At 52.8% G+C, this 25,076-nt stretch overlaps 9 protein-coding genes across 9 annotated transcripts; 6 read left to right on the top strand and 3 right to left on the bottom strand.

Annotated features, from left to right (window-relative positions):
• Positions 1–482: 482 nt before the first annotated feature.
• BKA58DRAFT_438309 (uncharacterized protein) lies at positions 483–817 on the top strand (the record flags this gene model as incomplete). The annotated part of the gene is made up of 2 exons (XM_046173578.1): positions 483–739; positions 793–817. 2 exons carry the CDS (start codon positions 483–485, stop codon positions 815–817), a joined length of 282 nt encoding a protein of 93 aa, XP_046025771.1.
• Positions 818–2,779: 1,962 nt separating this feature from the next.
• Positions 2,780–4,634, top strand: BKA58DRAFT_140581 (uncharacterized protein). The gene has a single exon (XM_046164578.1). The coding sequence runs from the start codon at positions 2,916–2,918 to the stop codon at positions 4,455–4,457; it is 1,542 nt and encodes a 513-aa protein (XP_046025770.1). The 5' UTR covers positions 2,780–2,915; the 3' UTR covers positions 4,458–4,634.
• Positions 4,635–6,146: 1,512 nt separating this feature from the next.
• Positions 6,147–8,673, top strand: BKA58DRAFT_140568 (uncharacterized protein). Its single transcript, XM_046164576.1, has 3 exons — positions 6,147–6,453; positions 6,510–6,720; positions 6,769–8,673. Exons 1-3 carry the CDS (start codon positions 6,416–6,418, stop codon positions 8,542–8,544), a joined length of 2,025 nt encoding a protein of 674 aa, XP_046025769.1. The 5' UTR covers positions 6,147–6,415; the 3' UTR covers positions 8,545–8,673.
• Positions 8,674–9,041: 368 nt separating this feature from the next.
• Positions 9,042–10,916, bottom strand: BKA58DRAFT_140551 (uncharacterized protein). The gene is made up of 2 exons (XM_046164575.1): positions 9,353–10,916; positions 9,042–9,296 (listed from the first exon to the last, which is right to left on the bottom strand). The coding sequence occupies exons 1-2, from the start codon at positions 10,781–10,783 to the stop codon at positions 9,207–9,209; spliced, it is 1,521 nt and encodes a 506-aa protein (XP_046025768.1). The 5' UTR covers positions 10,784–10,916; the 3' UTR covers positions 9,042–9,206.
• A 451-nt stretch (positions 10,917–11,367) lies between these two features.
• On the top strand, positions 11,368–14,603 carry BKA58DRAFT_140536 (uncharacterized protein). Its single transcript, XM_046164574.1, has 3 exons — positions 11,368–11,408; positions 11,589–14,131; positions 14,207–14,603. The coding sequence occupies exons 2-3, from the start codon at positions 11,758–11,760 to the stop codon at positions 14,482–14,484; spliced, it is 2,652 nt and encodes an 883-aa protein (XP_046025767.1). The 5' UTR covers positions 11,368–11,408; positions 11,589–11,757; the 3' UTR covers positions 14,485–14,603.
• A 1,214-nt stretch (positions 14,604–15,817) lies between these two features.
• Positions 15,818–17,540, top strand: BKA58DRAFT_140496 (magnesium transporter NIPA-domain-containing protein). The gene is made up of 5 exons (XM_046164573.1): positions 15,818–16,038; positions 16,101–16,261; positions 16,311–16,562; positions 16,623–16,914; positions 16,967–17,540. Exons 1-5 carry the CDS (start codon positions 16,025–16,027, stop codon positions 17,514–17,516), a joined length of 1,269 nt encoding a protein of 422 aa, XP_046025766.1. The 5' UTR covers positions 15,818–16,024; the 3' UTR covers positions 17,517–17,540.
• Positions 17,541–18,182: 642 nt separating this feature from the next.
• BKA58DRAFT_410368 (anaphase-promoting complex, cyclosome, subunit 4-domain-containing protein) lies at positions 18,183–20,799 on the top strand (the record flags this gene model as incomplete). The annotated part of the gene is made up of 2 exons (XM_046172212.1): positions 18,183–20,054; positions 20,119–20,799. The coding sequence occupies 2 exons, from the start codon at positions 18,183–18,185 to the stop codon at positions 20,797–20,799; spliced, it is 2,553 nt and encodes an 850-aa protein (XP_046025765.1).
• Positions 20,800–20,959: 160 nt separating this feature from the next.
• On the bottom strand, positions 20,960–22,211 carry BKA58DRAFT_381522 (translation protein SH3-like domain-containing protein). Its single transcript, XM_046170019.1, has 5 exons — positions 22,065–22,211; positions 21,937–21,997; positions 21,785–21,879; positions 21,424–21,729; positions 20,960–21,373 (listed from the first exon to the last, which is right to left on the bottom strand). The coding sequence occupies exons 1-5, from the start codon at positions 22,164–22,166 to the stop codon at positions 21,173–21,175; spliced, it is 765 nt and encodes a 254-aa protein (XP_046025764.1). The 5' UTR covers positions 22,167–22,211; the 3' UTR covers positions 20,960–21,172.
• A 1,267-nt stretch (positions 22,212–23,478) lies between these two features.
• Positions 23,479–24,349, bottom strand: BKA58DRAFT_140417 (endo-1,4-beta-xylanase B precursor). The gene has a single exon (XM_046164572.1). The coding sequence runs from the start codon at positions 24,155–24,157 to the stop codon at positions 23,486–23,488; it is 672 nt and encodes a 223-aa protein (XP_046025763.1). The 5' UTR covers positions 24,158–24,349; the 3' UTR covers positions 23,479–23,485.
• Between the last annotated feature and the right edge of the window lie 727 nt (positions 24,350–25,076).

The raw sequence follows: 25,076 nt of genomic DNA, 5'->3' as shown, positions 1-25,076 counted from the left end.
GGGGTAACGCAGCTTTACTGGCTGCCCAGACACGTGAATATGTGACGCAGCCAATAGCATGGTGAAAGGGTCGCATCCTCCTAGCAACCGATTGGGTCTTTGGTTCGCATCAGATGCACGATCTGGAAGACCTTGCGGTTCCCGAAGCGATAGCTGTAACGGTATATAGGTAAGTGATCGTGGCACGCAGGGTCTCGCAACTCGGTGTCGGTGGAACGTTGCCGCATCACACCATACCATTTCGTCGTCGTCAGCGCAACGCTGACCACTCCCTCGGTCTTTTTACTGTCACTCCTGCATCTTCCGGAACCTCCGCGCATTAGGCTCACTGTCTGCCTTACCTTTGTTGATCGTGAGCGTGTCACCACAGCAAATACTACTCCATTCCTATATCACTCGCTCCCGTCGCACAAGCATTTGTATCACGTCATATACTCCCTCCTTCCACAGTCACAATGTATCTTCAGAAAAGAAACGGCAACATGGGCTTCGACATTGCCCCAGCCCTCATCATATTTCTCGTTATCCTCGGAGCAGGCGCGCTCGTCTGCTGTGGCTTTGCTGTCTACCGGTTCTACGGCGGAGAACCTGAAGACGAGTCAAGCCGTTTCCACAGAAGCCCAGAGCAAGACTCTTATATGAGAGAGGTTCGGGAACGAAGTTGGCGCAAGCTACCCCAGCTGGGTATGCCAAAGCCCTACTATCAGTCCAACCTGGGTCACGCACCGATGAGTCCAAGGTAAGATGACGTCGCTTCACTTGCGAATGCTTCCTCGAACTGACCTGAATAAGCGGCAGCAACACTACATACGGATGAGGAAACGAGCAACCCTCTCACCTCGTCGAGGTGGATACCGAAGAAAGACTGCAACACATGCGGCCAGAGAGGGCGTAAGGCCCTACAACAGGACAACCAGCGACACGACACTACAAAATGACCGAGAGGCACTGCTTTTGCAATTGTATTGGATTAGACCTCATGAGAGACGATCGGAATTTTGTTTGGGTGATAAGAAGCATTGAACGGATCAACCATCACTCCCGGCCTGACGGACTTCACTCGTCTAACCCTTCCCGCTCCAAATACTTCACGATCGAAGAGAAGTGGCTACGAAGCTACCGATCGACAGGGGCAATTGTTCACCTAACGGTCAGAATATTGTCAACACCCGGGGAAGCGGGGTGGTCCGAGACGGATAGATAGCTCTGAGGTGGGTTCCAGGGACATGGTTTCCATAAGGGTAGAGTGGAAGCTTCCAAGAGTTTTGTTCCGCTTTACGACTGGTATAGTGTTCCGAACAATGCAGTGCATGTTATTCACTCTATCATCTTTGTGAACGGCACCGAACCATAACACCCCTGTGACTTTGACAGACATCATCGCAAGACGTGCAAGGGGTATCGGTGCCTTCCTACCGTGTTTCCCGAACATGGACACGACTCAGATGTCAGCACGAAAGACGGATTGGGTCACTGGAGCCTATTCGGATGACTTGGTTTCCGTATTTCCGAACGGCCGAGAGATGCCCACGACTTTGAGTAAAGCCACAGATTAGTTTTGTAGTCGTCTAATGATATGCACAGGGGTCTGAAAGTCTAATGGAACGCTGTCTCGAGTCCGGACTGTCTGTATCACTTAGGGGCTTATCTGTGCCTGGGTCGGCGATGAGCTATCAGCTGCTGGACAACAAGCCGCAAGCTTCCGCTCTACGAATGAACTAACCACGGGACGAAGATTACTTTACGTTGGAAGTGGAGCATTCTTCCATACAGGTACACTGGAGCTAGAGCCCGTAGGCTAATGCCCGAACCATGCTAGTCCGATTAGTCGTTTAGGTGAAGAACGGTACTCTTCTGGATTGCTCGTCAAAGAAGAAATTCTTGCAACTGTACCAAAAAAAGACAAAAGCTTCATGTGGCATCGAGCTCTCTAGCCTCTACAGTGCGGCTGTTATCGCGCGCGCCGATTGAGGCTATCAGACTACCATTGCGTCTCAAGATGGGCTTGACTTGGGCAAAGACATGCTATCATGATCGGAGAACGGAGGCAGATGTAGAGGGTGCGCTGTACTTTGATTTGCGTCTGTTGACACTCATCATTTACCTTTCTAGAGTTCAAGTAAAATTCAGGTAAGTTTCGAATTCCAGGCGGAGGCCGTGATGGAGGAAATATGGGGAGGCGCAGAGGTTTGACAAGGCTGGTGATAGAGCGTTGAGCGCTCAGCGTTCTTTCCAAGGTTCGGTCCACTTCCTTGGGGTAGGCGCGCTAGCCTGTTGTGGCATGTAGTCACAGAGCGCTTTTCAAGATTTCCTGTGTTTATGCTGTCAGAAGGAATTCAGTTCTCATTACGAAATATGACAAGAAGTTTATTCGAGCATCGTTTTTCTGTCAAACTCAGATACGTGTGGTTAAATTAGTTGTCTTCGTTGGCAGGTGTCGGTGCGGCAGCCACCCCGCATATCGTCAAAGCTCCATGCACCCCAGCTATGACATCGCAAATTGCCGGCACTTGTTGCGTTGGAGTCAGTTGACAGACACCTTACAGCCTTGGAGTCTCGTCCGTGAGCTGCCTTACTACCTTCTTCTTCTGAATACCTCCAATTTCCAGTCCGCTGACCGTTCGGGCCGGCTCACGAGCTAAATGACGTCGTCGTGCTTTCAACCTCGTGGGTCCATCGAATAGCTTCAGTGAATGTTGCATCCGTTGCCAAGCCGTCGATGCTCACCAGATCCATAAGCGGGGTACCTCCATTCGGAGTAACAGGCAGCGAATGGAGCAAAGACAGTCGGTGACCATGACGATCCATGTGTGCCGTCATAGCCCCGAACATATACTCCAGAGTGATCCTCGCTGTACATTGTCTTCGGTACCTCTCTCTGGCTCCTCAAGACTGCCCTACTATCATCCGACAAGATGCGCAACCTCATGGTTCTCGGTGCGCTCTCCAATATACCGTTGCTCATCTCAGCGCAATGCCCAGAATACGTGGACTACGCGTTGGAGGTTCATGAACCTCTGAGTTCCGGCAAAAACCAGCTTGCCTATCAACGGCCGTCCGAAGAATGTCGAACTTTCAAATCGCAAGGCCTAGAGGATACTGTCGCGCGCATGGAACATGTAATCAAGGATCCGGACCTGTACCGCCTCTTCCAGAACGCCTATCCCAACACGCTCGACACGGCCATCAAATGGAAGGGCTACGCTGCCAATAACACAGAGGAGGAGCTGACATTCATCATTACGGGAGATATCAATGCGATGTGGCTACGAGACTCGTCGAACCAATTGCAAAGTTACCTGCCGCTTTTGAACGCCAGCAGCGACCCTAACTCAATCGCCAGCTTGTACCGGGGAGTCATCAACCTGCAGGCACGATACCTACTTGCCGCACCGTATTGCAACTCGTTCCAACCGCCTGCCGAAAGCGGTGTCCCTCCGGCAGAGAACGACTCCGCCAACGAAGACATCGTTTTCCCTGAGTATGACAACAGCACCGTATTTGAATGCAAGTATGAGCTCGACTCGCTCGCAGCGTTTTTGCAAATATCTGCCGACTACTACGAGGCCACCGGAGATGTCGAATTCTTTGGCAAGTTCCAGTGGGTGAAAGCTGTCGAAGCGGTACTGGATGTGGCCGAGGACATGATGCTTCCTACCTATGGTGCAGACGGAGCAGTCTTGCAGAGTCCATATACGTGGGAGCGAACCACTACCCGAGCGACTGAGACTCTTGCAAACGACGGAATCGGTAACCCCGTTGCCAACGGGACTGGCTTGATCCGGAGCGCGTTCCGACCGAGCGACGATGCCACCATCTACCAGCTCTACATCCCAGCCAACATGATGTTTAGCTCATACCTCGCTCCAACAGCTGAGATTATGGGCAAACTTAATGGTACAAACTCTGCAGCACTTTCGAAGAGAATGTCCGGGCTCTCGGAATCAGTGCGCAACGCTATCGAGACCCACGGAACTGTCGACCACGCAGTATACGGCAAGATCTACGCATTCGAGGTTGATGGCTTCGGCGGGCGCAACATCATGGACGATGCCAACATTCCGGGTCTCCTCTCAGCGCCATTCTTCAAGTATCCAGTCAACGAGGAGACGTATGCGAACACGCGCGATCTCGTGCTCAGCTCCATGAACCCTTACTTTATGAGAGGTCCCGTGATCAACGCCATTGGTGGGCCGCACCAGGGACCGGGTATGGCCTGGCCGATGGCTTCCATTGTTCGCATCTTCACGAGCGATGATGAGAGCGAGATCGTGAACGAGCTAGCCCAGATTGTGAGCAGTACAGATGGCTTGGGTTTGATCCACGAGAGTATCAACAGCTTCAACGAGAGCGACTGGACGAGGCAGTGGTTCTCATGGGCGAACGGGCTGTTTGGACAGATGATTCTGGATTTAGAGGAGCGCAAGCCAGAGATTCTCGAAACCAGTTTTCAGTAGGCTTGGGCTTGGAGGAGGGTTTGATGGTACGACTAGATGCTGGTCATACGTGCACCATGCATGCGCTGGGGAGTGCAAAGCTTTGAAAGCCTGTCAAATATCTCACATGCAATGCTAGTCATCACTGTCGTATCACGTTGCTGGTTCCTGCTCAAACTTTGGCCTGCATGCGGGCGGCGCCTGGACACGCCGCCTTCAGCCACCAACCCTTTGCGATGGAATAAGCAAGACCTTTTATGACTGCATAACCCTTCTTTTGAAACTTGTATACGCTGCGGCAAAGAAAACAACTTCCGCTCGCTTGCTGTATATCGCTAACTGATAGCTCATCCGCCGTCATCGCGGTGTAACCGATGCCGCTAGGAACCAGCCCCGGGGTTTCCAAAGCATGCAGCACCTCTCCGACGACCATGGTTGGCGATGGCTATCTGCAAGGCTGTGCCGCAACCGGCGCTAGGAGCTGTGTCGGAATTGTGACGCTCTCTGCGAAAACTTGGTTCGAAGAGTTCGGTGCCCAGTGGGTCGCACTAAATTCTGGTTTTGTCGCGATGGCAGGTGCTCAGGTGCTCAGGTGGTTTCCTCGCTCTCTCGCGCACCGGATACCTGTTGCAAGGTACGGAGAAGGGATCTGGACGACGAACTCCCCTGGCAGCGACAGCCATGCAGCACCTGGTTATGCGCCATGCTCGAACGATTGCATGCACCAAGGAAGCTGAAGGAATCTAGCGCAGAAGCCCTCGTGGAAGATAGCAGGGCTGTGAGTGGGTCGCTTCATCTTCTCCGGCGATCGTGTCAGGGGCCTGCGAATTAAGCGGCCGTGTGGCGGTCGCAGCAGTAACCGCGCGCTCAATCGAGTCGTGTCTGGCATGCCGTTGGCTGCTTACGACAGGGGAACTGGAGCTACCGTGCGATCTGCTTCCTGCTCCCGAAAACGAGATGCCGATATCCTGAACCCACGATGTCAAGATCCGGTCCCTTTACGAAACTGCAGCGCGGCATGATGCTGGTCAGCCGGTCTTGTCAAGTGAGGAGAACAGCAACTAGCGGTTCGGTCCCTTACTCTGCAACGGTCCCCAGCTCACTCCAAATCTTCGCAGATGGACTGGACGGCTGAGGAAATGAAGGAGCTGAAGTGTCTCCTCTTCGGCCAGCGTTGGCGGCCAATGAAGCCCATGACATAAGCCCAATAATGCGCCTCGCATTTGGCGTGTTTGGGATCAACTCTTCAGCTGCATCTCCGATTCTTCCCTCACGATTACTCTTTCCCTACCACAGCAAGAAAGCGCCAGTGGCTGTCATCCGCTTGGTTCCTGCCCGACTAGTACCGAACTACATCTTTGACTTGCGACCCATCTATTTGTCTCTTCTCTTCTCATACGCCAAATTACACAGCATTCACTCGCTTTTGGACCCCTCCTGATACCGTGTTTCACCTAAACGACATTTCAGCGATTTGAACGTCTATGCTAAGCGCTGAGGCTGCATCCTCCCACACTACATACCAACACCATCCACAGGCGCCAATTCGACCAATCTTGAACCACCGCGACTGAGGCTCTGTCTCCACACTCCAACATTCACTGTCTGCCGGTGACGAGCTGCATAAAACATCCAGCCTCTGTTTGCTTCACAAAATTCTCCGAGTTGATCTGATTCCTCGGACTGCGACGTCCCTGGTCAACCTCGCCATAATCATACATACGCGCAGTAGGCCAGTTTCAGCATTTTCTTCAAACGCTTGCTATTGCGCACCAATCATTCACCTACTTGCTGGAATTTTCGCCGACGCGACCATACAGAAGGAGCAGGCTAAAACATCCAACTCACCGACCTGCATGCACTTCTATAATTGACACCCACGATTCTATGCGACACATCAGAGGTGGCCAGGGCTTAGACGCATACGCGCTTCAACGCCGGTAGTCCTTGCTGTTATCAGCTTAGGTTAACCCGACATAATGGCCATGGACAACACTACGCTCCACACTTTTCTGTTGTATGTCTACCCCCTCTGTGCCTCACTCTAAGGCAGTCACTTATTCTTGCATCAAGTCACTGCCCAGCTGCACTGCGCAGTGTAGTTTTACTTGGATCTTGGGACAACTTTTCGCGGCCATATCCACTAGAACTCGACGTACGCGGGGGCCGAAATATCTGGAAAGGCTGCTTTACCTTTTCCGATATCATTTGCGACGGAGATCTGGACCACCAAACACCCAAGCGGGACGGACTTCTCAAGATGGGTGGGACTTACTGGTACTACGTAAGTTAGCTACTCTGCAGGGTCGACTTACTTATTGACAATGTACAGTACAAGGTTGATGAGGATGATGAATGCCACAATCCTTCTGAAGAGTCGACGACGTTCTGTCCTCTTCTGCCAGGGCAGCGCCTTAATGTCTTGGATGTGCCTCGCGAAGGGGGACACAGCCGCAGCATCTCAGATACCTCTTCCGCTTTCACACGCGACCCCAAAGATAGGTATCTGACTCCAGTACCACCTGCGAGCCTAAGGCCCCTACTGCCTTCAAGATCAGGTAGTAGTGGCGAGGCTTACACTTTGCCTCTACCTTCGCCTTGGACCCCAAAATCGGCGACGCATCCACCCACAGATGGGTTACTGTCGCCACATGTAGTGCGCCATGCCCGAAGCGCATCAGCATCTCCCTACATGCCGTCAACTCCCATCTTCCCGGACTTCAAGGTTCTGAAAGAGAAATTGGCATCGAAACGGTCAGCTTCGAGGAATCGCAGCGGATCAAAGACCAGAGAGCTAGACATCAGTGCGCCAGTACTTGTCAGTGGAGGAGAAGAGCTGAACCTCATCCCGCTGTCTGTGTACCGACCCTCAATCGAGTCTATCAGAGAGGTGGATATACCCACTACAACAGCATCCCGCGCAGTACCGAACATCCGAAGGCAGTTCTCCCCGCTGGCATCACATCCTGTTGATCCCGTTCACGACTCATTGTTTGGACCTGCAGAGCTGCCCACCGCTGATGAGCGCGCTGTCAGGCGTCGCCGCTCACACGTTCCCTCGACTGTGATCACAAGCGAGTTCAAGGTTGAGCAAAGTCGCCTTCGTGCTAACTCTAGCGACACAAGACGAACCCAACATTACCTATTCTCTAATGATCCTTGGCTTTCGTCTCCGAAGCTTCAACAAGACTTCGAAGTGGAGGACCGCGTGGTGGAGGATGACACCCCATCTGCGCCTGTACTCTCACGACCGTCGACCTTCCTCGGTGCTCCTATGTCGAATGAACGACCTACATCAAGCCATGGTGGCATTCAAAGCACAGAGCTTCGACAGTCGCCGCTAGACAAAGAGCTTCCGGCCCTTCCTCGCTACCTGATACCCGCACCACTTTACGCCTGCAACGAAGTCACGATCAGTGAACTACCAGCCAACGAACCAGAGAACGAGTTCGAAGAAGACGAAGACGACGAGCGTCTCGACAACTTCAGCGTGCAGTTCCAAGACAAAGCACGCAGCCATTTCTCTACCTGGAGCAACGACTCCATTGGCTACAACTCACCCATCTCGGACAACAATGACGACGTCGTCCTCTCCCCCACCTTCAGCTCCCTCACCAGCAACGACAGCGACATCGACACGCCCCAAGGCCTACTAATCCACTACTCGTATGCCTCACCCCGGCAAGCATCGGCCTCAAAACACACCTCCACCGTCCCCGAAATCCAAACCATGTCCAACGACACCACAGACAACGAGGAGGAAGAGTCAGAAGAAGGCGTCCAATCCCCCTACCGCCTCTCCACCCCACCCCAACTCAACGAACTCCGCATCTCAACCTTCGGCTCTGACCTCTTCAAAGTCGAGACGCAACACTCTGACGCGTCGTCACGGCGCTCGTCGCGGCGCCAAGCGGCTTGCTTTGGACTTGGCTTCCAGTATAGTCTGCCCGAGCATGACGTTACGAGCAAGACTACGCTTGCGGAGTCGACGGTCGTTGGCGAGACGGAGTGCATGCAGCGCACGATTAGTGTGCAGAGGGAGGGTTCGATGAGTGGTGTGCATGCGCTTATGGAGGACTTTGCTTTCTTGGGCGATGCTGTTATCTGAGACGCACTGCGTTAACACTCACGTACGTTATGGCATCGATGCACAGCTCACCGCGTCCGCAACATTTACCTGCGCATGTCTTCTCGCGATATTTTCGCTTCTTCCAGCTTCTTTACGGCCGAATAGATCACTCTGTCTTCGCCTTTCCAGATATGCTTTTTCCATGTACAGCATTCAGCTTTTTTTTTTTTTTCTTCCTCTTTTCAGATACCATCGATGCGATTATCTAGCGACTTAGCAGCGCATTACAGGGGAGGCTTACTTGAATCGATGATATAAGACGCACACAAACAGATGTACGACCTTCGGTTGTATTCGCTGTGCGAGATTGGAGGAGATATGAAGACAGCATGAACAAATAGATACAGAATGATGTTTTGAGATAGTAGATAGTAGCATCGCAAGGTGATGAGAATGGATCAAAACATCCATCAACAGAAGAAAATAGTCAACTCTGTGTGTGATGATTACAATGTTCACGTCCAAGTTCACTGGTTGGGCGAAATTCGAAATTGGCGTAAAGTGCAGTGATCAGTGCAAATCTTCTTATTCCACTTCGTCTATCTGATTTATCCTCTCCAGAGGTCAGAGCTACCGATGAGACATTCCGAATAACTCTTCGACCCTCCCAATCTACCACCTTTCGCGTATAATACCGACTTCTATGAGATGGAATAGTTCTCAGCAACAGACTTGACGTCCTTGGAGAAGTTGATCTCCTGGCCCATGGAAAGAAGAGTCACAGAGGAGACCTGCGATGTTTGTTAGCTTTTGACGTTTTACAAGATCTGGGGGGGAGATGACTTACATCGACGTCCACGAATGGTGTAGCCTTGCTGAACCGTACGTTCATAGGGAAGAACTCGGAATCACTGCCAGCCTGTGCCTCAAACTCGAAACTACCGGAGCTGTTTGCATCGTCTACGGCACCAATGTTCCACTCAATGCTGTCACCACTGACTTCGTATACGGCGTCGAAACTCGAAACATTGGGCTCGTCGGTCTGGTATGGGATGGTGACGGTGACATCCTTCAATGAGTCGCCGCCGGTGAGCTCGTACTCCACAGTGATGTTGTACATGTTGCCTGAGTCCTCGACCCATACGCGGAAGGTAATGGGAGGGTCGGAGATATCGTCAGGCCGTGGTGCCAGCTTCCACTTCATGACGCCAATGCCCATGTTTGAGGGGAAGCCCTTGCTTGTGTCGGCCAGCTGGAGGACCTTGTCGTTCCTGAAGACTGTCTTGTCAACCTTGGGATGTGTCATCAGCTGTGCGCCGCGAGTGTCACCAGTGGCCAGGTCGAGCTTGACTTGGGTGAGGGAAGGGTCGGTAATCTTGAGTTGCATCTCGCCCTTGACTTCGAAGGACTTGAGCAGACCCTCACGATCCAGACGGGCGGAGATGGTCTCGTTGGTAGTGATGTGCACGGCTTCGCGATCGGTCGAAGTGGATTGGCGTGCGCTTGCTGGAGCGACTGCAGCGGGGGCAGATGGCTTGGGCGCGACGAGCGGTTCCTCCTCTGTTGGCGCCTGTTCGCCAGTGACTTGCTCGTACATGTTGTTGGTCTTGTTCTTCTTGCCGAGCTGCATACCCTTCTTGCCCAGAGCCAATGGCTTGCTGGTGGCCTTCTTCTTTTCGGCCTCGTAGCTGTCGTATGTGTCGGTGACATTGGTCGTGGGCACGCTGGGCGTGAAGGCAGGATACGAAGGTGAACGACCGCCCATGCCACCACCCATGCCACTGCCCATACCGCCTCCCATGCCTCCACCTGCTCGCTGGGATCTTGACATCTCCTTCCTTTGCATCTCGAGCTGCTTGGCCCGGCGCTTTCGCTCTTCTGACGCCTCGAGCTCCTTATTCCGTGCGATAATTTCCTGGATGCGCTCCTCATGCGATTCCATGTCCAAGAAGGTCTTGATCTGGCTCATGGTCAGGTTCTCCCTGTAACCCAACGTGACGATCTCGTCGAAGGCAGTAAGAAGCTCAAAGGCATTCTTCTGGATCTCGCGCTCGTCGAGGGATTTGCATATCGAAGAGACAACCTGCGCAAACAGGTGCAGCGAGTTGATGTCTTGCAGAATGTTGGATTGTAGGTTGGTGATCAGAACCATGTAGAGTTCGTCGAGGGGTTGGTATACGTAGCGCACGTTGTCCTGTTCGCAGGTTGTGTGCTGGGTTCCGCTATCGGCGAGCTTGGGGAAGGATGCGAGGAGGGCCTCAATACGGGAGCGCTGCATCTCACGGAATTGGCGGGAGACGACCGCCTTGCCGCCTCGGGTGCATATCGAAGCTGCGAGGACCACCTGGCTTCGTCAGCTGGGTGTTGTAGAGGGAGGCGCAACCAATTGTGTTGTGTGTAGTCTCATACCATCGTTTCTAGAATTTGGACGAGGTCGCAAGGGTAGACGGCGCTGTGTGGAGTGTGGAGGCTTCGTCAACAATGTCCCTAGACTTGAGGCCGCGTTGTCGAAAGTGGAGGGGAATATTGTCCGTCAGGAAGTTGCTAAGGAACACAATTCCGCCTTTTGTGTTTACGGGGGGTGAGAAGATGCAGCCAGTACGAAGAAACACGAAGACGACACGACTGTATCAAAAGCAGGACTCGAGCTGGACAGGTCACTGAGCCAGCCCAACTGCACCAGTCGCAACACCTGGAGGTTCCAAAGTGGACACCTGTAGTCACGTGCAGCTTCCGTCTGCCTAGCGGCAAATCCTCACTGACGCGGCTTCCCCTCCGTTGGACTGTTTGACAGCATTTGCAAGCTGCAACTTGATTACTTCTCCCGCCTTTCCTCGCGAGATATATTTTGCGCCGTCACGAGCAGCAACACCCCAAAACTACAAAGTGCATCCGCGTCAAGTGTAAGTGAAACCATCCGAGCATCTGCCACTTGCCCGCTTGCGCCAAAGCACTTTCCCATCTTAGCGCGAACACCACCGTGCTTCCTCTGTCCAATTTCCAGACAAGCCTCCTCATCCTCACCGCGTACAGGCTCTCACCATCGTAAACCCCGTGCGAAACTCATCGCCATGCTCTTCTAGCCTCTAAGCGACGCTGCGCACTCACCACAAACCCCGGTTTGCCGCATCGCCACTCACCAAGTGACTCGCCCCCAGCTGTGACGCGCTTCCCACACTCCTTTTGTTCGACGCGTTTCGACCGACAAACCAACACCTGCAAACGCCTTTCTTACACCCTTAATCGCATACCATGGCTGCCGCAGCACACACGATACCAGGTTTCGAGTTCTCAACCGCCGACGACGACGACAACAACAACATGGATCTGCATTCTGATGATGGCGGCATCGACTTCGACGATGGTGACATCGACTTAGATCTCGACCCTCCGCCTTCCCAGGCCCAGGACGAAGAGATGTCCATGAATGATGCAGCCTCGGTCAACGACATGGGTTCTCAAACCGTACCTGGCGAGCAGGACGATTTCATGGTCGACCAAGAAGACGTGATTGAGGAAGAGTATAGCTTCCAGGAAGATCAAGGCGTCACAGTCGTTGACCAGCCTGTCGCACCGCCCATACAGTCACCGCAACCTGCCGCAGTCGACCTTCCTCCGATCCAGACCAATACATCGCATCAAGATGACGACCTAATTGACTATTCCGAGGAGGAGGGCGATGACTACCACAACCCCGAGCTACGTTCACCGTGGCTGCGAACCGAAAGCTACGCAAGCTATTACTCGGACGCGCAGGCGGCACATGATGAACTGCCCGAGGAGATGACTGAACAGCAAGATGAGATACCCGCTGACTTGCAAGCTCTACTTCCCACGCCTGCAGATAACAAGTCGCCCAGTCCGCATCGAGAGCCTCAGCCCGCAGCTGATCACAGCCCGACGCGCACAGCGGCGCATGAAGCTGCACCCTCGCCCCGCCCGCATTCGGTCGACGACAACGAAGAAGACAGTCAGAATGAAGAGGGTGACGGCGGTGTCATGTTGCCAGGCCCGGAAGAACATGCAGATGGTGAAACCCAAGATCAAGATTCGACACACCACGGCTATGATCAAGAAGCTACTGCTGATGACAGTGAGCATCATGACAGTGACTCATTTGAATTTCCATCTGTCACCGTGAATTTCCATGGCGAAGAATTTTGGCTTTTCAAGCAGCATGATTACGACAACAGTGGAGACTGGCTCATTCAGGACATCTCGCTCGCGAAGGCCAGTTTGTCAGACCTCTTTCAAGCATGCCGTATGTCACTGTGTGAGGATGTGTCAAGCGAGACAGAGATCGGCTTCAAATTCGAGCACTTGCAGAATCTGGAAATCTTCGAAGACAACACGGCATGTGTAGCTGTTTCGCTTGAGCGTCTTGTGGGATATTACCGTTCGCTTCATGCACAAGATGGCAACAACAACCCAGACTCCTTCTATATTTCTTTGATGTTTCGACCACGCTTCGCTACTCTGCTCTCAGACATCGCGAAATATGCCGACCAAGGAAGCGGCTACTCCGCTTTTGAGGCTGCCGTCATCGCTGGTGAGACACATTTCGCCGGCATGATTGCTGGAGCTTCGAGTGATGAGCCCACTGAGTGGGACACCCGGGAGCAGGACCAAGAGTATGGCGAACAGCAAGGAGAAACAATCGATCCTGTTGAGGAGCTAGAGTCTGCGAATGCTGAAGCACAGGCACCAGAACATGACGGCGAGGGCGATCACAACGAAGGAGAAGATGAGCAAGAGGCTCACGACGGTGAGGATAACCACAACGAAGCAGAAGATGAGCAGGAGGCACATGACGGCGAGAGAGTGGATATGCAGGAGGTGGAGCACACATCGGCCGATCATGCTTCTTACAATGAGCTCGATCAAAACGAAGAACCCACTGGGCAGAATGCTCAAGAGGGTGATGGTGTGGAGGGTCTAGAGCGCGAGGACGTTGAGGTTGTACATTTGCCAGAAAAGGGGCAAGCACCGGCCCCTGAAGAAAGCCACAGTGTGCAAGCTGCTAATCCTAGTGACGTATCCGCCAACCCCCAGGAAGTTGTAGAGCAACCTCAGCAAGAGAGTCCCAAGCCGAGTCAGAAGACCGACGCCGAGTCGGAGGCCCTTCGCTTGCAGGAGCAAGATGACTTGATTGACTACAGTGACGATGAGGACGAGCCTGCTGTGGATGTCAAGGAAGCTGAAGATGCTTCCGCTAGTGACCCCTCGCCCTCGTCAGCGACGCTCCAAGACGATGAATCGACCATTGCAGATGGACATGGCTCCACTGTAGGCTCGACCAGCCACAATGAGGATGCCGCCGAGAACGCTGAGGAAGCTGGCGAAGACCCTCATGGCGAAGCAGTACATGATCAGACTGAAGCCAACGACGACAATGAGCAGTCGTACCAGGACTTCGTGCAGGTCTTTGACGAAGAAGACCCCTTCCAGGACTTTCAAGCGGATGGAACAGATGACTATGGTGCAGACGCATACGACGGCGACACTAACCAAGACTTCGCCAACCAAGAGTACCAGGATCTGGACCCACAGCCAGATCTGGACTTTATGAACGGAGACGAGTTTAATGTTGCTGGCGCCGATGTGACGGATGGCAACGATTTGAACGGTACGGACGACTTCCTGGATCTAGAAAACAATCCCGAGTGGGACGCCGAACCGGACCTGGCTCAAGATGGCCTAGGGAAGCCGGCCATTGCACATGGATACGCCGACGCTCAAGACGGAGAGGACGGTGTGGCTGGACAGACTGCGAACGCAACGTCTTCGGCTGCAGATCCTACAACGGCCTCGTCTAACGATGCCAATGATGTGTCCCCACAAGGACAAAAGCGATCCATCGACGAGGCTGGGCATGGAGCGGATATTGCATCTGACTCTATAGGTAAGATGATGCCCCTTGCACGTAAGCACTCATGCGCTGACTATTTTGCACCAGACGCGAAGCGCCCCAGAGTATGAAGGCCCACCGTCCTCCGAGTCTACGGGGTTTTCGACTCTACTAACAAGCAGCTTCACTTTCGCCCTTTCTTCGACCCATTACGCTCTTGAACTAATATGATGTATACTAATAACAGGTCCGACCATGCAGCGCGCGCCGCCGGACACCAAACCTTATGGAGGAACATGGCTACCAAAAGGTAAGAGAGTGCGTCGTCTTGCGCGTTTTCTTTGCGTTTTGCCCTGCCACTACAGGGAATGCAATTTTGGCGTTGTTTTTTTCTTCTGCGCGAATTTTTGGAGTATGCGGGGGTCAGGATGATATGTTCTGGGGTGGATGGGGGATCTGGTGGTGGAGAAGGTGGAATCTCAAGTTGTCCCGAGCCATATACCCGATGTTTTAGGTCGAAGTTCAGGATACCCTGAAGGGACTCCAGGCACTTCCAACCCTGAGTGGGAGAGCCTGAATCAAGAAGTCACATGCACAGAATGATCTTTAGCCATACCGCGGTGGTGAATTGTTATGTCAATCACGATCAGTACAGCGACGTAACCATTGTCGATTGCATATTGTGGGGAGGCGATTACGAGGTATGCTATTTTGGTTGCACCTGAGGAAACTAAGCAGATCATTACGAGGCGCAGCACTTGAGCTGGAGACCGCACTATTGGCAAATTGACTCCACACACAGCTGTTCCTGGTACTTGACACTTGTAGAGATGGGGGCCACAAGGCCAAGGGAAAATTGATAGCTATATTTGCGGCTAGATATTGCAGGATGGAATGCCGCGTCTTTGTCTGACGAGGAGATCGACAGGCTCTAACTCTAGCGTGGGTGAAGCGCGAGGACGGGGACAGGGGAAGCTAAAAAAGAAGCCCCTGCGTAAGACGCAAGCCGCCATGAAACCTTGGGGTCATGGCACTGGCGAGACCGATACGGCACGCCACCTTGTTGGGAAACGGGTTATCGATAGAAAGACGCGCACGCATCTTAGTCAATCATCACAACACTGTGCGGAATCATTGCACTCGTTCTCACCCTCGTTCATTGTTGCTGAATCGTGCCCTTGGTCACGAGATTCCCCGCGCTCGCTTGCTCCCTCGACACGTCTAGACGTCTCGCCCACCTTTGTTGCAGTCACTTGATCCTTGGCTCGGCACAGGAACAGCGTTTGGTGAAACGCGAATCGCTTCTTGCGCAAGCATCCCCAACCCACCACCTCTTCCGTCGCATCTGCCATCGCACCTGCATATCATATCTATCGTCCGTCGCAGTTCGTCAGTCAGTCAGTCAGTCAGTCCGTCCGTCAGTCAGTCAACTCGGCGCTTGCGCATCATCGCTCCTTCGACTGGCGTCCTTCCTTCCTCCTCGGCAGGCCACGACACAAACGCCTATCGATAACCCCAGTCCGCGCAATCCAACGTCAACCGCCGCGCACTAGCTTCACAACACCCGCGCCCGTTGTTATCGCCTGCGCACATTCACAGCGCCATCGATATTGATATTACCTGGCCGCAAAGAAACAAGACAGGTCGCATAGACCTACAACAACCGGCAAAATGGTCGAAGACAAGTACGTTGCGCCAAGGCACGCCGTTCTGCATGAGAAGCCCGAGGAACTGACGATAAGGATAGATATGTAGGACTCATGCTGGCCGTGAGCTCGTCACTAGCCATTGGCGCAAGTTTTGTCATTACGAAGAAGGGCCTCAATGCCTCGATGGAGAAGCAGGGCTTCAACGGCGACGGCTTTGGATACCTACAGAACCCCGTGTGGTGGGCCGGCATAACAACGAGTGGGTGCACACGCGATACCATACCGTGTGCGTGACTGATGGCATACAGTGGTACTCGGCGAGATTTTCAACTTCGCGGCATACGCCTTCGCGCCCGCCATCCTCGTGACTCCCCTCGGCGCGCTCTCAGTTCTCATCGGTGCGGTACTTGGCTCATACTTCCTGGACGAACAGTTAGGACTCTTGGGCAAGATTGGCTGCGCAATATGTCTTATCGGATCTGTCATCATCGTGCTACATGCGCCGCCGGACAAAGAGGTCGAGTCCGTTGAGGAGATCTTGAATCTTGCGCTTCAGCCAGGTACGTTTACGCGCGCTTTTCTCATCCAGGCTACAACAAAGACTAACGTAATGTTTTTAGGGTTCCTCTTTTACTGCGCTTTCTGCGTCGTCTTCTGCATCTTCATGATTTACAAGATTGCGCCCAAGTACGGTCGCAAGAACCCGCTCATTTACCTCTCTATTTGCTCGACCGCTGGCTCCGTCTCCATCATGTTCATCAAGGCCTTTGGCATCGCCCTCAAGATGACGTTTGCGGGCAACAACCAGTTCACGCACCCCTCCACATACGTCTTCGTAATTTTGGTGGTTGGTTGCATTCTCACACAGATGAACTACTTCAATAAGGCCTTGAGCCAGTTCTCGACAAACATGTACGTTATGTACCCTTCAATTTCACCAACGAGTGCTAACTACCCACTTCAGTGTCAACCCCCTCTACTACGTCATGTTCACGACTTGCACCCTCGTCGCATCCTGCCTCCTCTTCCAAGGATTCAATACCACGTCTGCCGTCAATACCATTTCCCTGCTCTGCGGTTTCCTCATCATCTTCTCCGGCGTATATCTGTTGAACCTTTCACGCGAAGACCCCAACGGCAGCAAAGCATTCGGCTCGCGTTTCACCGACGGCCCGCCTTCGGACGCCATATCCGGGTTCCCTACAAGACGCAGTATGCAAGCGCGGCGCAGCGAAGAACTGTTTGAGCGACAGTCGACTGGTGTCATCCGTGATGGCAGACCTAGCTATGCGGACGCTGGCGACCGTAGCGCGCTGATGCATGACTACGACGTTGAGAACCAGTTCGAGCTTGGAGATTTGGCCGACAGCGACGATGAGTTGGAGGGCGGTCAAAACACAAAACGAACAAGCTTTGATGAGGAGGCAAGGTTGAACGGTAGACTCAGTGGCACAGGCAGAGGGCGCGTCCAGAAAGAGTCGATACAACCGAAGAGGAACTCGTCAGTCCGTTAGAACAGTCCGACCGACGAGGGAAGTCGATGTGTACAGGCTTTTGCCAGTTTAGGGCGTCTCAAGACATACGGAGACAAGTCCTTGGTTTGAGGACACGACTGGTTTGCGGAATTGCATTGTATCGCATCGTGGCGTTTGAGGTGAAATTTGTAACATGGGGTTTAGGGTAGTGGAACAGGCGCCTCGGATCAAGGTGCCGGCCACTTGTACTTGTACTATGATAGCATGATATGTATACCCAGAAGGCATAGAGGAAGGATGGTATTCTTCTTTGGCACTTGAATTGCAAATCTTTTTTATGTTCAATTATGAGGCATCAAGTTCACATGCCACGTACTTTACCTACCTCCTTAAGAAGTGTATCTCGCACGATATCATGCTGAAGACGATTTACTATCCATTCCTGCAGTTCCGGGCTCTTATCGTGTTGAACAACGTGATAGCGCGAGCGCGCTAGGCAGATCTGGTCTAGAACGTGACTTCCATATGCACAAACAAACCATCATTCCCAACTCACAAACCGACTTCCTCAGCAACGGCCTTTGGGGCCGACAACCTACAGCCATGACCACGACCGACTCGAGCAATGGGCGGCAGCTGTTGCAGCAAGCGGAAAAGATCTTACTGCACCCGATTCACCCACATCTCATCTCATACTGCCCTACCATGGATCTCATAGCGCTAGTCACCGATGAGGAGAGCCTCGACGTCTACAGAATTAATGGTCAAAGAGCGTTTGGGTTAAAAAGGAAGAGCGAGGAATTGCGCGTCGATGCGCTGCAATGGGAGTTCAATGGCAAGAGTATCGCGGTCAGTTGGAGCGATGGAAGCACGGACTTGGTGAGTGCCGAGACGGGGAAGGTCACGCACAAGGACGTCATGCTGCCGGAAGTCGAAAGAGCCACTAGTAGCATGACAGAAGAAGAGGCTCCTGCCAGGGTAAGGTGCATAGGCTGGGGCCTGAACTTCATCAACGTGGAGACTGTGAAGAAGCGGACAGGCTTGAAGCCGAAGAATGCTAATGGCGGTACGCCTGCAAAGACTGATGTATTTGGCAATCCGACGACGGAGGAATGGGATGCGTTCAAGGATGATACTACGCTGGAGGACTTTCTGCAGCGACAGCCAGACTTTCAGACCTTGGATATCGCGCCTGACCTACCTGATCAGCTTGCTATGATGGATATGGAGTCGGTGCTACCCAAAATCCCCGCAATTCCCCTTGCACCAGCATTACCCTTCATGCGCGTCTCACAAGCGGATACTGGAGCGTTCAGTTCGCAAGCTGAGGTGGACTCGCTTTTGCATTCGCATCATCTGAAAGACCACAACTCTGTCGACATGTTCATTCGACTGACCGATAGCGGAACCGTCCATCCTTCAATATACGATTCACTCGAAACAGTCAACGTCCAGCTTCCGAGATCCTGGAACATGTCGAGCACGCCAATACTGCACACGAGCCATCCGTACAGCTGCACACACAGCCTCTTGATGCAGACATCATCCACCACTTCACCCCAAAAGAAGAGCATCGCCTACATCCCTCTGACACTGAACTTCATCCCCTCCGCAGGCATCTATCTACACCTCATTGCCGCAAAGACATCACAGCTCCAGAACCTTCTCCTCTACATCACCCAAACCCTCCAACGCGTCCGCGCCTTCTTCAAGCACGCTCAAGACCTACCCCGAAAATTCATGATGAATATTAGCGAAACACTCGAGGAAAAAGAACTGGGTGATCTCGTGACAAACCTCTTCCACACAGCATGCACAGGAAACTGCCATCCCGTTCTCAAAGAATGGCTTGTCGACGAACTGGCAGAAGCAGGTCATAAACGCTGGGACAACACCGTTACTTCCTCCTTCACCACGCTTCTCGCTTTGCTCCACGAGAACCTCATCCCAGCACTTGACCGTTGCTCGATCGTCATCTCGCGTCTACGTGGACTTGCGCAATTCCACGATCGAGATTGGATCTTCAGTGGACCAATGACTGATTTCTCGTCGCTATTGGAGACGCTGAAGAATATGCGGTTACTCGCGCACACGGCTATGTTGTACGCATCAGAAGAGAAGAGACAGTTCCACAGCTTCAGTAAATGGCTGAGATTTACCATTGACTTCGAGGCTACGGAGTTGGACTCGCAGTCTAGAGCTGAAATGGAACAGCGCGACCCGGGGGTCGACGTTTCGCAAGTATTGGCGTATATCCAGTATGGGCTTACCAAGTCGGATGTTACGCCGTTCTTCAGAGCAGAGGCGCAACTGGATGGTAAAGCCAAGGCTCGGGAGGCTGCGAGCTATGAGGATACGAAAAAGGCTATTGAGTTGTTGAGGGAAGGTGCGACGTTCAAAGAAGAGGCGTTGTGCTTAGAACATGTTCTTGGGCATTTGAGCACAGGGGTTACGGGACTGCTCAAGCAAATTAGCAGGTGGCAAGAAGCCAATATCCAGATGGACTCTGGTGTTGTTCTTGGAGAGGTTGGCGAGGGCGGGGATATGAGCGTACTGGATATGCGAATGGTGTTTGAGGTATGCCGCTTTATTTCCTTCCATCACCAATGCTTGAGCAGTCACAAGTACTAACGCTATGCAGCCATCATCAACCTCAGACAGCATGAGTACCTACGTCGCCGTCTCATCACCGTCTTCACCCGCCCTCCTACACATCCACCGCCTCTTGCACGCACAGAGTATATCCAACCTACAGAGAGACATACACGCGTACGCCATCTCCACCCTCGACTTCTCTTCCGCCTCTCAATCGACCAAAGACATCAAGATCCTCGACGCGAAGTTCGCAGACGACTCCTTCCTCCTCATCCTCTTGCAGCTACCCCTGGAGGACAAATCGCTATCAAACGTCATAGTCTCCCTAGCGTACACACCCGCCGCCAATGACGTACCTCACCAGCACCCTCTCATTATCTACACACCACTTCCGCATACTTCGCTACAGCAACATCTCCTCCCGCAAGGTACACCCCCGCCGTCGCCACGCAACAAAATATCCTTGACGCGAGAGTTGATTCAGAAACACACGCAACATGTCTTTGAGGGCCGCTTTACTCCGATGAAGTTGGTTGTGAATGGCAGGAAGGGCAGGAGAGTTATTGTTGTGTTGGGCCATGATAGGAAACATTATCGTGTGTTGGACATGGACTACAGGATGAGGAAGAAGAACAAGGAAGACGGGGATGAGGGTAGTGGAAGTGGAAGCGGCAGTGAGAGCGATGCGGACGACAGAGATGGCGATGTGGAAATGGGCGGAGCGTGAGTGTCTTAGATCTGTAACAACCTTCATTCCCACAACTCAATCCACGGCATGCACTTCTGTGGTATGAAAACCTAGGCGCATTTACTCATTGATAGAACGGCTTTTATATGAGACCGTAACGTCACAGCAAAGACACAAACACAATAGATGATGGACGATATCAGAAGTTCAGACCAGATGCATTTTTCGGAATCACATTCCCTAAGAACCTATCATGCATGCAAGCCACAGTAGAAGAAAGCCTAGCTTGCCGAGAAGTTTCCATTTCGTTATAACGCCCGGCCACCCGCATATAGAGGTATGGAGAGAATAACCGACCGCATCTTTGTCGTTCCTGTCGTAGACCAACGCCACCAGATCACAAAGCACCACTCTAGTCCTTTGTCTTCTGGGTACCACGGAGCAGACCTGTCCTCCGCGCGGCGATGAGACCGGCCTTTTGACCCTGGGTGGCGTACCGGGAGATGGTCGAGGCTTTACCGATATGCTGGTGGTTACCACCACCGTGGGGATGGTCGACGGGGTTCATGGCAACACCACGAGTCCTGGGCCAGCTGTTGCGCTTGGCAGCGAACTGTCGGATGTTAGTGGTTGCGCTCATCCACACACGACCAAAAAACATACCTTGTGCTTAGCACGCGACGCCTTCATGAGAGGCTTGTCTGTGCGGCCACCTCCAGCGACGATACCGACCATACCACGGCATGAGCTGGGAAGAACCTTCTTGGCGCCAGATGGGAGCTTGACACGGGTCTTGCCCTCATCGGGGTTGTGACCGATAACGGTCACGTAGTTACCGGAGGTACGGCCGAGCGCACCACGGTCACCGTTCTTGTCTTCGACGTTGGTGAGGACGGTACCTTCGGGGACGGAAGCGAGGGGGAGGACGTTGCCGATGGTGAGCGCAGCGTTCTTTCCGGCGTAGATGAACTTTGCAATGTTAGACATGATTCCAGTTGTTGCGGCTCAGGGTATTTCGACTGACCTGGCCAGTGTACATGCCCTCGTTGGCGATGAAGGTCTCGGTGTTCTGCTTGAACTTGTAGGGGTTGCGGAAGGTGACCCTGGCGAGGGGAGCGCCTGTTCACGAAATCGTTAAAAATGGCCCAATGTCCAATACTCGGACTGGGTACTCACCACGACCAGAGTCGTGGACGATCTCCTTTACGACACCCCGAATGTAACCATTGCGCTCAGCCTGCACCCATTAGCCCTCATATCCCAGTGTGTGTCCAATATCGCGATTGTGCGGGCGGCGAACGTACGAAGTCGAGCGTGCGGAACTGGGCGGGGTTCTTGTTCAGGCGGGTGTTGGCCGTGAAGATAGAGCCGCGACCCTTACGTTGGTTGCGAATGACCCTACCCATGACGACGGTGTTGATGTGAGTTGGATTGTCGGTCGTTGGAGTTCGCACAATGGATAGGTATTTCGACAAGAGCCCACGTCGCTTATTTTTTTAGTGGGTGCACGGGCCACTCTCTCCAACGTGGGCGACAGCCCTGGAGGCTCGTCATCAACAACAACACCGTCTTCGACTTTGCATTTTACCAAGAAAATTGTATCGACTGCCAGCATGGGAAATAACCGGTCCATGCGAAACTATGATTCAGCATCACCTTTCCGAATCTTCGTCGAGAAGACCATGCCGCGTTCTAATATTGGAGGTTTGTTAGACGAACATCACCGAATTACGCGCCAGAGTCTAATAGCATCTTAACGAACAAGAGTACACCTTCTTGACTCAGAATGGGACCTGGTCTTGGTTCGCGCTGGAGATTGAAGTCGTACTTTCAAGTGCGCGATGATTGTGGTGGTTTGAGGTTTTCAGAGAGTCTGCCCTCGGGGAAACACGACGGCTATGTTCCCGAGGTTGTATGTTGCGTGCACATGCCCTACTAATATTGCATCTGTACATGATGGGATCGAAAGAAGCGCAAGGCAGATACCGCGAGCACATACGCGACACAACGGCAATTTATCAACCAGCGTGTTCTGCTATGTTCAGAAACACGGAACCCAGGCCTTTCAAACTGCACTAATTCTGCATTTGAAGATATAGCAGAACAGCGCGAGTGCGCAACCACCAACGGAACACATACTCGTAGCCATTGTAAGGCGCATGTACACCATTACGTCATCACATTTCCATTCAGAAGAATTGTTGATCCTCAGTCTTCAAGATCTCCATACCCTGAAATTATTACGACGAAGTCTACATCACCTGATTCTCTTGTCATACGACTCCAAATGTCGATCTTGTGTCATTCGCCGCAAACTCAAAAGCGTACATGTCCGAAAGTGCTAGCTCAAGGATACCCGTTTTTGTACTTAAGGCTGAAATTTGGCACATGTACCATTCATCAAAGCAGCACAATAGTCGGTATTCACTCCTACATCACAAAAAAACATCACAAGCAAGAAGAAGCAAATTTTATAGCTGTCTGTCTTCAAGACAACAGACCAGAGTGAATTTTTTCCAGCAAAAAGATGCAATATGTACATGCGAGGAGTATGTCAAGACCCCCAAAGAATCGAAAGAAAGGAACGGAGAGAACCAAAATCTACAACAAGAAAACCCTCAACAACCAAGCTCTTCCGTCAACTGCATTGCGCCAGTGACGAATCAGTTCTTGATCCAGGTCATTGTCCAAGCCACTCAGTGGCCCTCATAAGTGTGTCAACACTCTATGAGCCGGTGATGGTGTACTGGGACTTGCCAGCAGCGTTGCCCCAGCCCTCAGTGGCAAGAGTCTGGTAGTTGTGCTGACCGAGGTTCATGCCGAGCTTGGCCCAGGCGTCGAAGTGGCACTTGGTGGTAACAGTGCCGCTGCCGGGCCTCTTGTTAACACGGTTGGAGATGTACTGGGTGAAGGTGGTGGTGCCCTGGATGGAAGGCTGGTTGACCTGGGTGTGCTTCCAGATGTCGTAGACGGAGCCATCGCAGGTGACCTGGCCCATCTTGGTGCCCTGGGCGGAACCAGCACCGTTGTTGGTGTACTCCTGGATGTAGTACTCGATCAAGGGGCCGGTGGTCCATCCGTAGACGGAGACGAGCACGGTTCCGGCTTGGGGCTGGGTGGAGCCCTGGAAGTTGATCTTGCGGGTCGTGCCCTTGTTCCAGCCCTTTCCAACGACGAAGTCGCCGGCGTTGGAGAAGTTGACGCTGTAGCCGTTGTTGGTGGGGCTGAACTGGACGTTGCCAGAGGTCTTGTAGTTCTGGTTGTAGTCCTGGCGGGCGGAGAGGCTCTTGCCCTGGACGGGGCTGAGCTCGAAGTCAGGGACATCGGCAGTGGGTGCGGCAAAGGCAGAGCCAGCAATGGCGGTGAGGCCGAGGACCATAGAGCTGAATGCAACCATTTTGAAGATTGGAAGGTTGGAAAAGTGGGTTTGTTGTAAAAGAACGTTGATTGGTAGTGGAGAAGTGAATGTGGAAGTGAAGGATGCTTGTGTAGATGCTTGGTGGTGAGCTTAATCGTCCTTCCAAGCCTTGGTCTATATACGACTTGACGGTTAAAAGGCTGTAAACATCTCGCACCAAACATATTGCGATTGTTTCAAGGTCCATGACCGAAGTCGCTGTCGCCTCGCCTCTAAGCGCTTGCCACTATCCGCATGTAAACGTGCTCCCGAGCCCCGGGGGACGCATTCCGTCGCTCGAACCCTGAACCTCAGACCATTCCACCAGTAGTGTAAATGAGCAGTACCCCCGATTAATTAAGCTCCGTCAAGCTACGGTAGATGACTATAGTGTTCTGTGGGGAAGCCCTGACGTTTCCTCCCATTCCTGCAGATGGTTGCATGGATCGGCGTGCTTATTTCCCTCGGCAAAAGCTTGGGAAGGCTTGGATACCCTGGATCTTCCTGCCATGCGAACAAACATACCGGTGGCTATTCTGAGAAGCATTGACGTGTTCTGTGACCACAGCATGGGCGTGGATGTTTTCTACAGTGAATGCGGTGTAAGGGAGGGGGGGAAATAGTCATGTGTGCCTGTGCTGATCGCGTCAGACGTGTCCAGGCGCCTTTAGGCAAGTCACACCAGCAGCGGCCGCTACGGAAGCCGAGAGAAGTACCGGCGGGAGCATGCGAAACTCTCAGCAACAGAAGGTTTGGACAGGTGTACGACACTCGTTCATCACTATCTCGGTGTTCTCACTACCATCGATTTATCGAAGAAACAGCAATAGGTAACCGGAACGCCTGAACGCCCCACAACGATGCCATCATGCAAACAAGTCCGCAATGCAGGTCCCTGTGAAACACCCTTAGGGCATCA

The sequence above is a fragment of the Alternaria rosae genome, assembly GCF_020736505.1.
Source record: "Alternaria rosae strain MPI-PUGE-AT-0040 chromosome Unknown BKA58scaffold_4, whole genome shotgun sequence".
NCBI classification, from domain to species: Eukaryota; Fungi; Ascomycota; class Dothideomycetes; order Pleosporales; family Pleosporaceae; genus Alternaria; species Alternaria rosae.
The sequence above is the reverse complement of the archived record's forward strand: the minus strand, read 5'-3'. Positions and strand labels throughout refer to the sequence as shown.

Bases quoted from the DNA above. Each gene is read 5' to 3' on its own strand.
- BKA58DRAFT_140581 (XM_046164578.1), top strand. From the start codon at position 2,916: ATGCGCAACCTCATGGTTCTCGGTGCGCTCTCCAATATACCGTTGCTC.
- BKA58DRAFT_140568 (XM_046164576.1), top strand. From the start codon at position 6,416: ATGGCCATGGACAACACTACGCTCCACACTTTTCTGTT. The intron at 6,454-6,509 runs GTATGTCTACCC...TCTTGCATCAAG, and splicing joins ACGCTCCACACTTTTCTGTT to TCACTGCCCAGCTGCACTGC. The intron at 6,721-6,768 runs GTAAGTTAGCTA...GACAATGTACAG, and splicing joins GTGGGACTTACTGGTACTAC to TACAAGGTTGATGAGGATGA.
- BKA58DRAFT_140551 (XM_046164575.1), bottom strand. From the start codon at position 10,783: ATGCAGCGCTCCCGTATTGAGGCCCTCCTCGCATCCTTCCCCAAGCTC. The intron at 9,297-9,352 runs GTAAGTCATCTC...CAAACATCGCAG, and splicing joins CACCATTCGTGGACGTCGAT to GTCTCCTCTGTGACTCTTCT.
- BKA58DRAFT_140536 (XM_046164574.1), top strand. From the start codon at position 11,758: ATGGCTGCCGCAGCACACACGATACCAGGTTTCGAGTTCTCAACCGCC. The intron at 14,132-14,206 runs GTACGGACGACT...AAGATGGCCTAG, and splicing joins GGATGGCAACGATTTGAACG to GGAAGCCGGCCATTGCACAT.
- BKA58DRAFT_140496 (XM_046164573.1), top strand. The intron at 16,262-16,310 runs GTGGGTGCACAC...GATGGCATACAG, and splicing joins GTGGGCCGGCATAACAACGA to TGGTACTCGGCGAGATTTTC. The intron at 16,563-16,622 runs GTACGTTTACGC...TAATGTTTTTAG, and splicing joins GAATCTTGCGCTTCAGCCAG to GGTTCCTCTTTTACTGCGCT.
- BKA58DRAFT_381522 (XM_046170019.1), bottom strand. From the start codon at position 22,166: ATGGGTAGGGTCATTCGCAACCAACGTAAGGGTCGCGGCTCTATCTTC. The intron at 21,998-22,064 runs GTACGTTCGCCG...TAATGGGTGCAG, and splicing joins AGTTCCGCACGCTCGACTTC to GCTGAGCGCAATGGTTACAT. The intron at 21,374-21,423 runs GTATGTTTTTTG...AACATCCGACAG, and splicing joins CGTCGCGTGCTAAGCACAAG to TTCGCTGCCAAGCGCAACAG.
- BKA58DRAFT_140417 (XM_046164572.1), bottom strand. From the start codon at position 24,157: ATGGTTGCATTCAGCTCTATGGTCCTCGGCCTCACCGCCATTGCTGGC.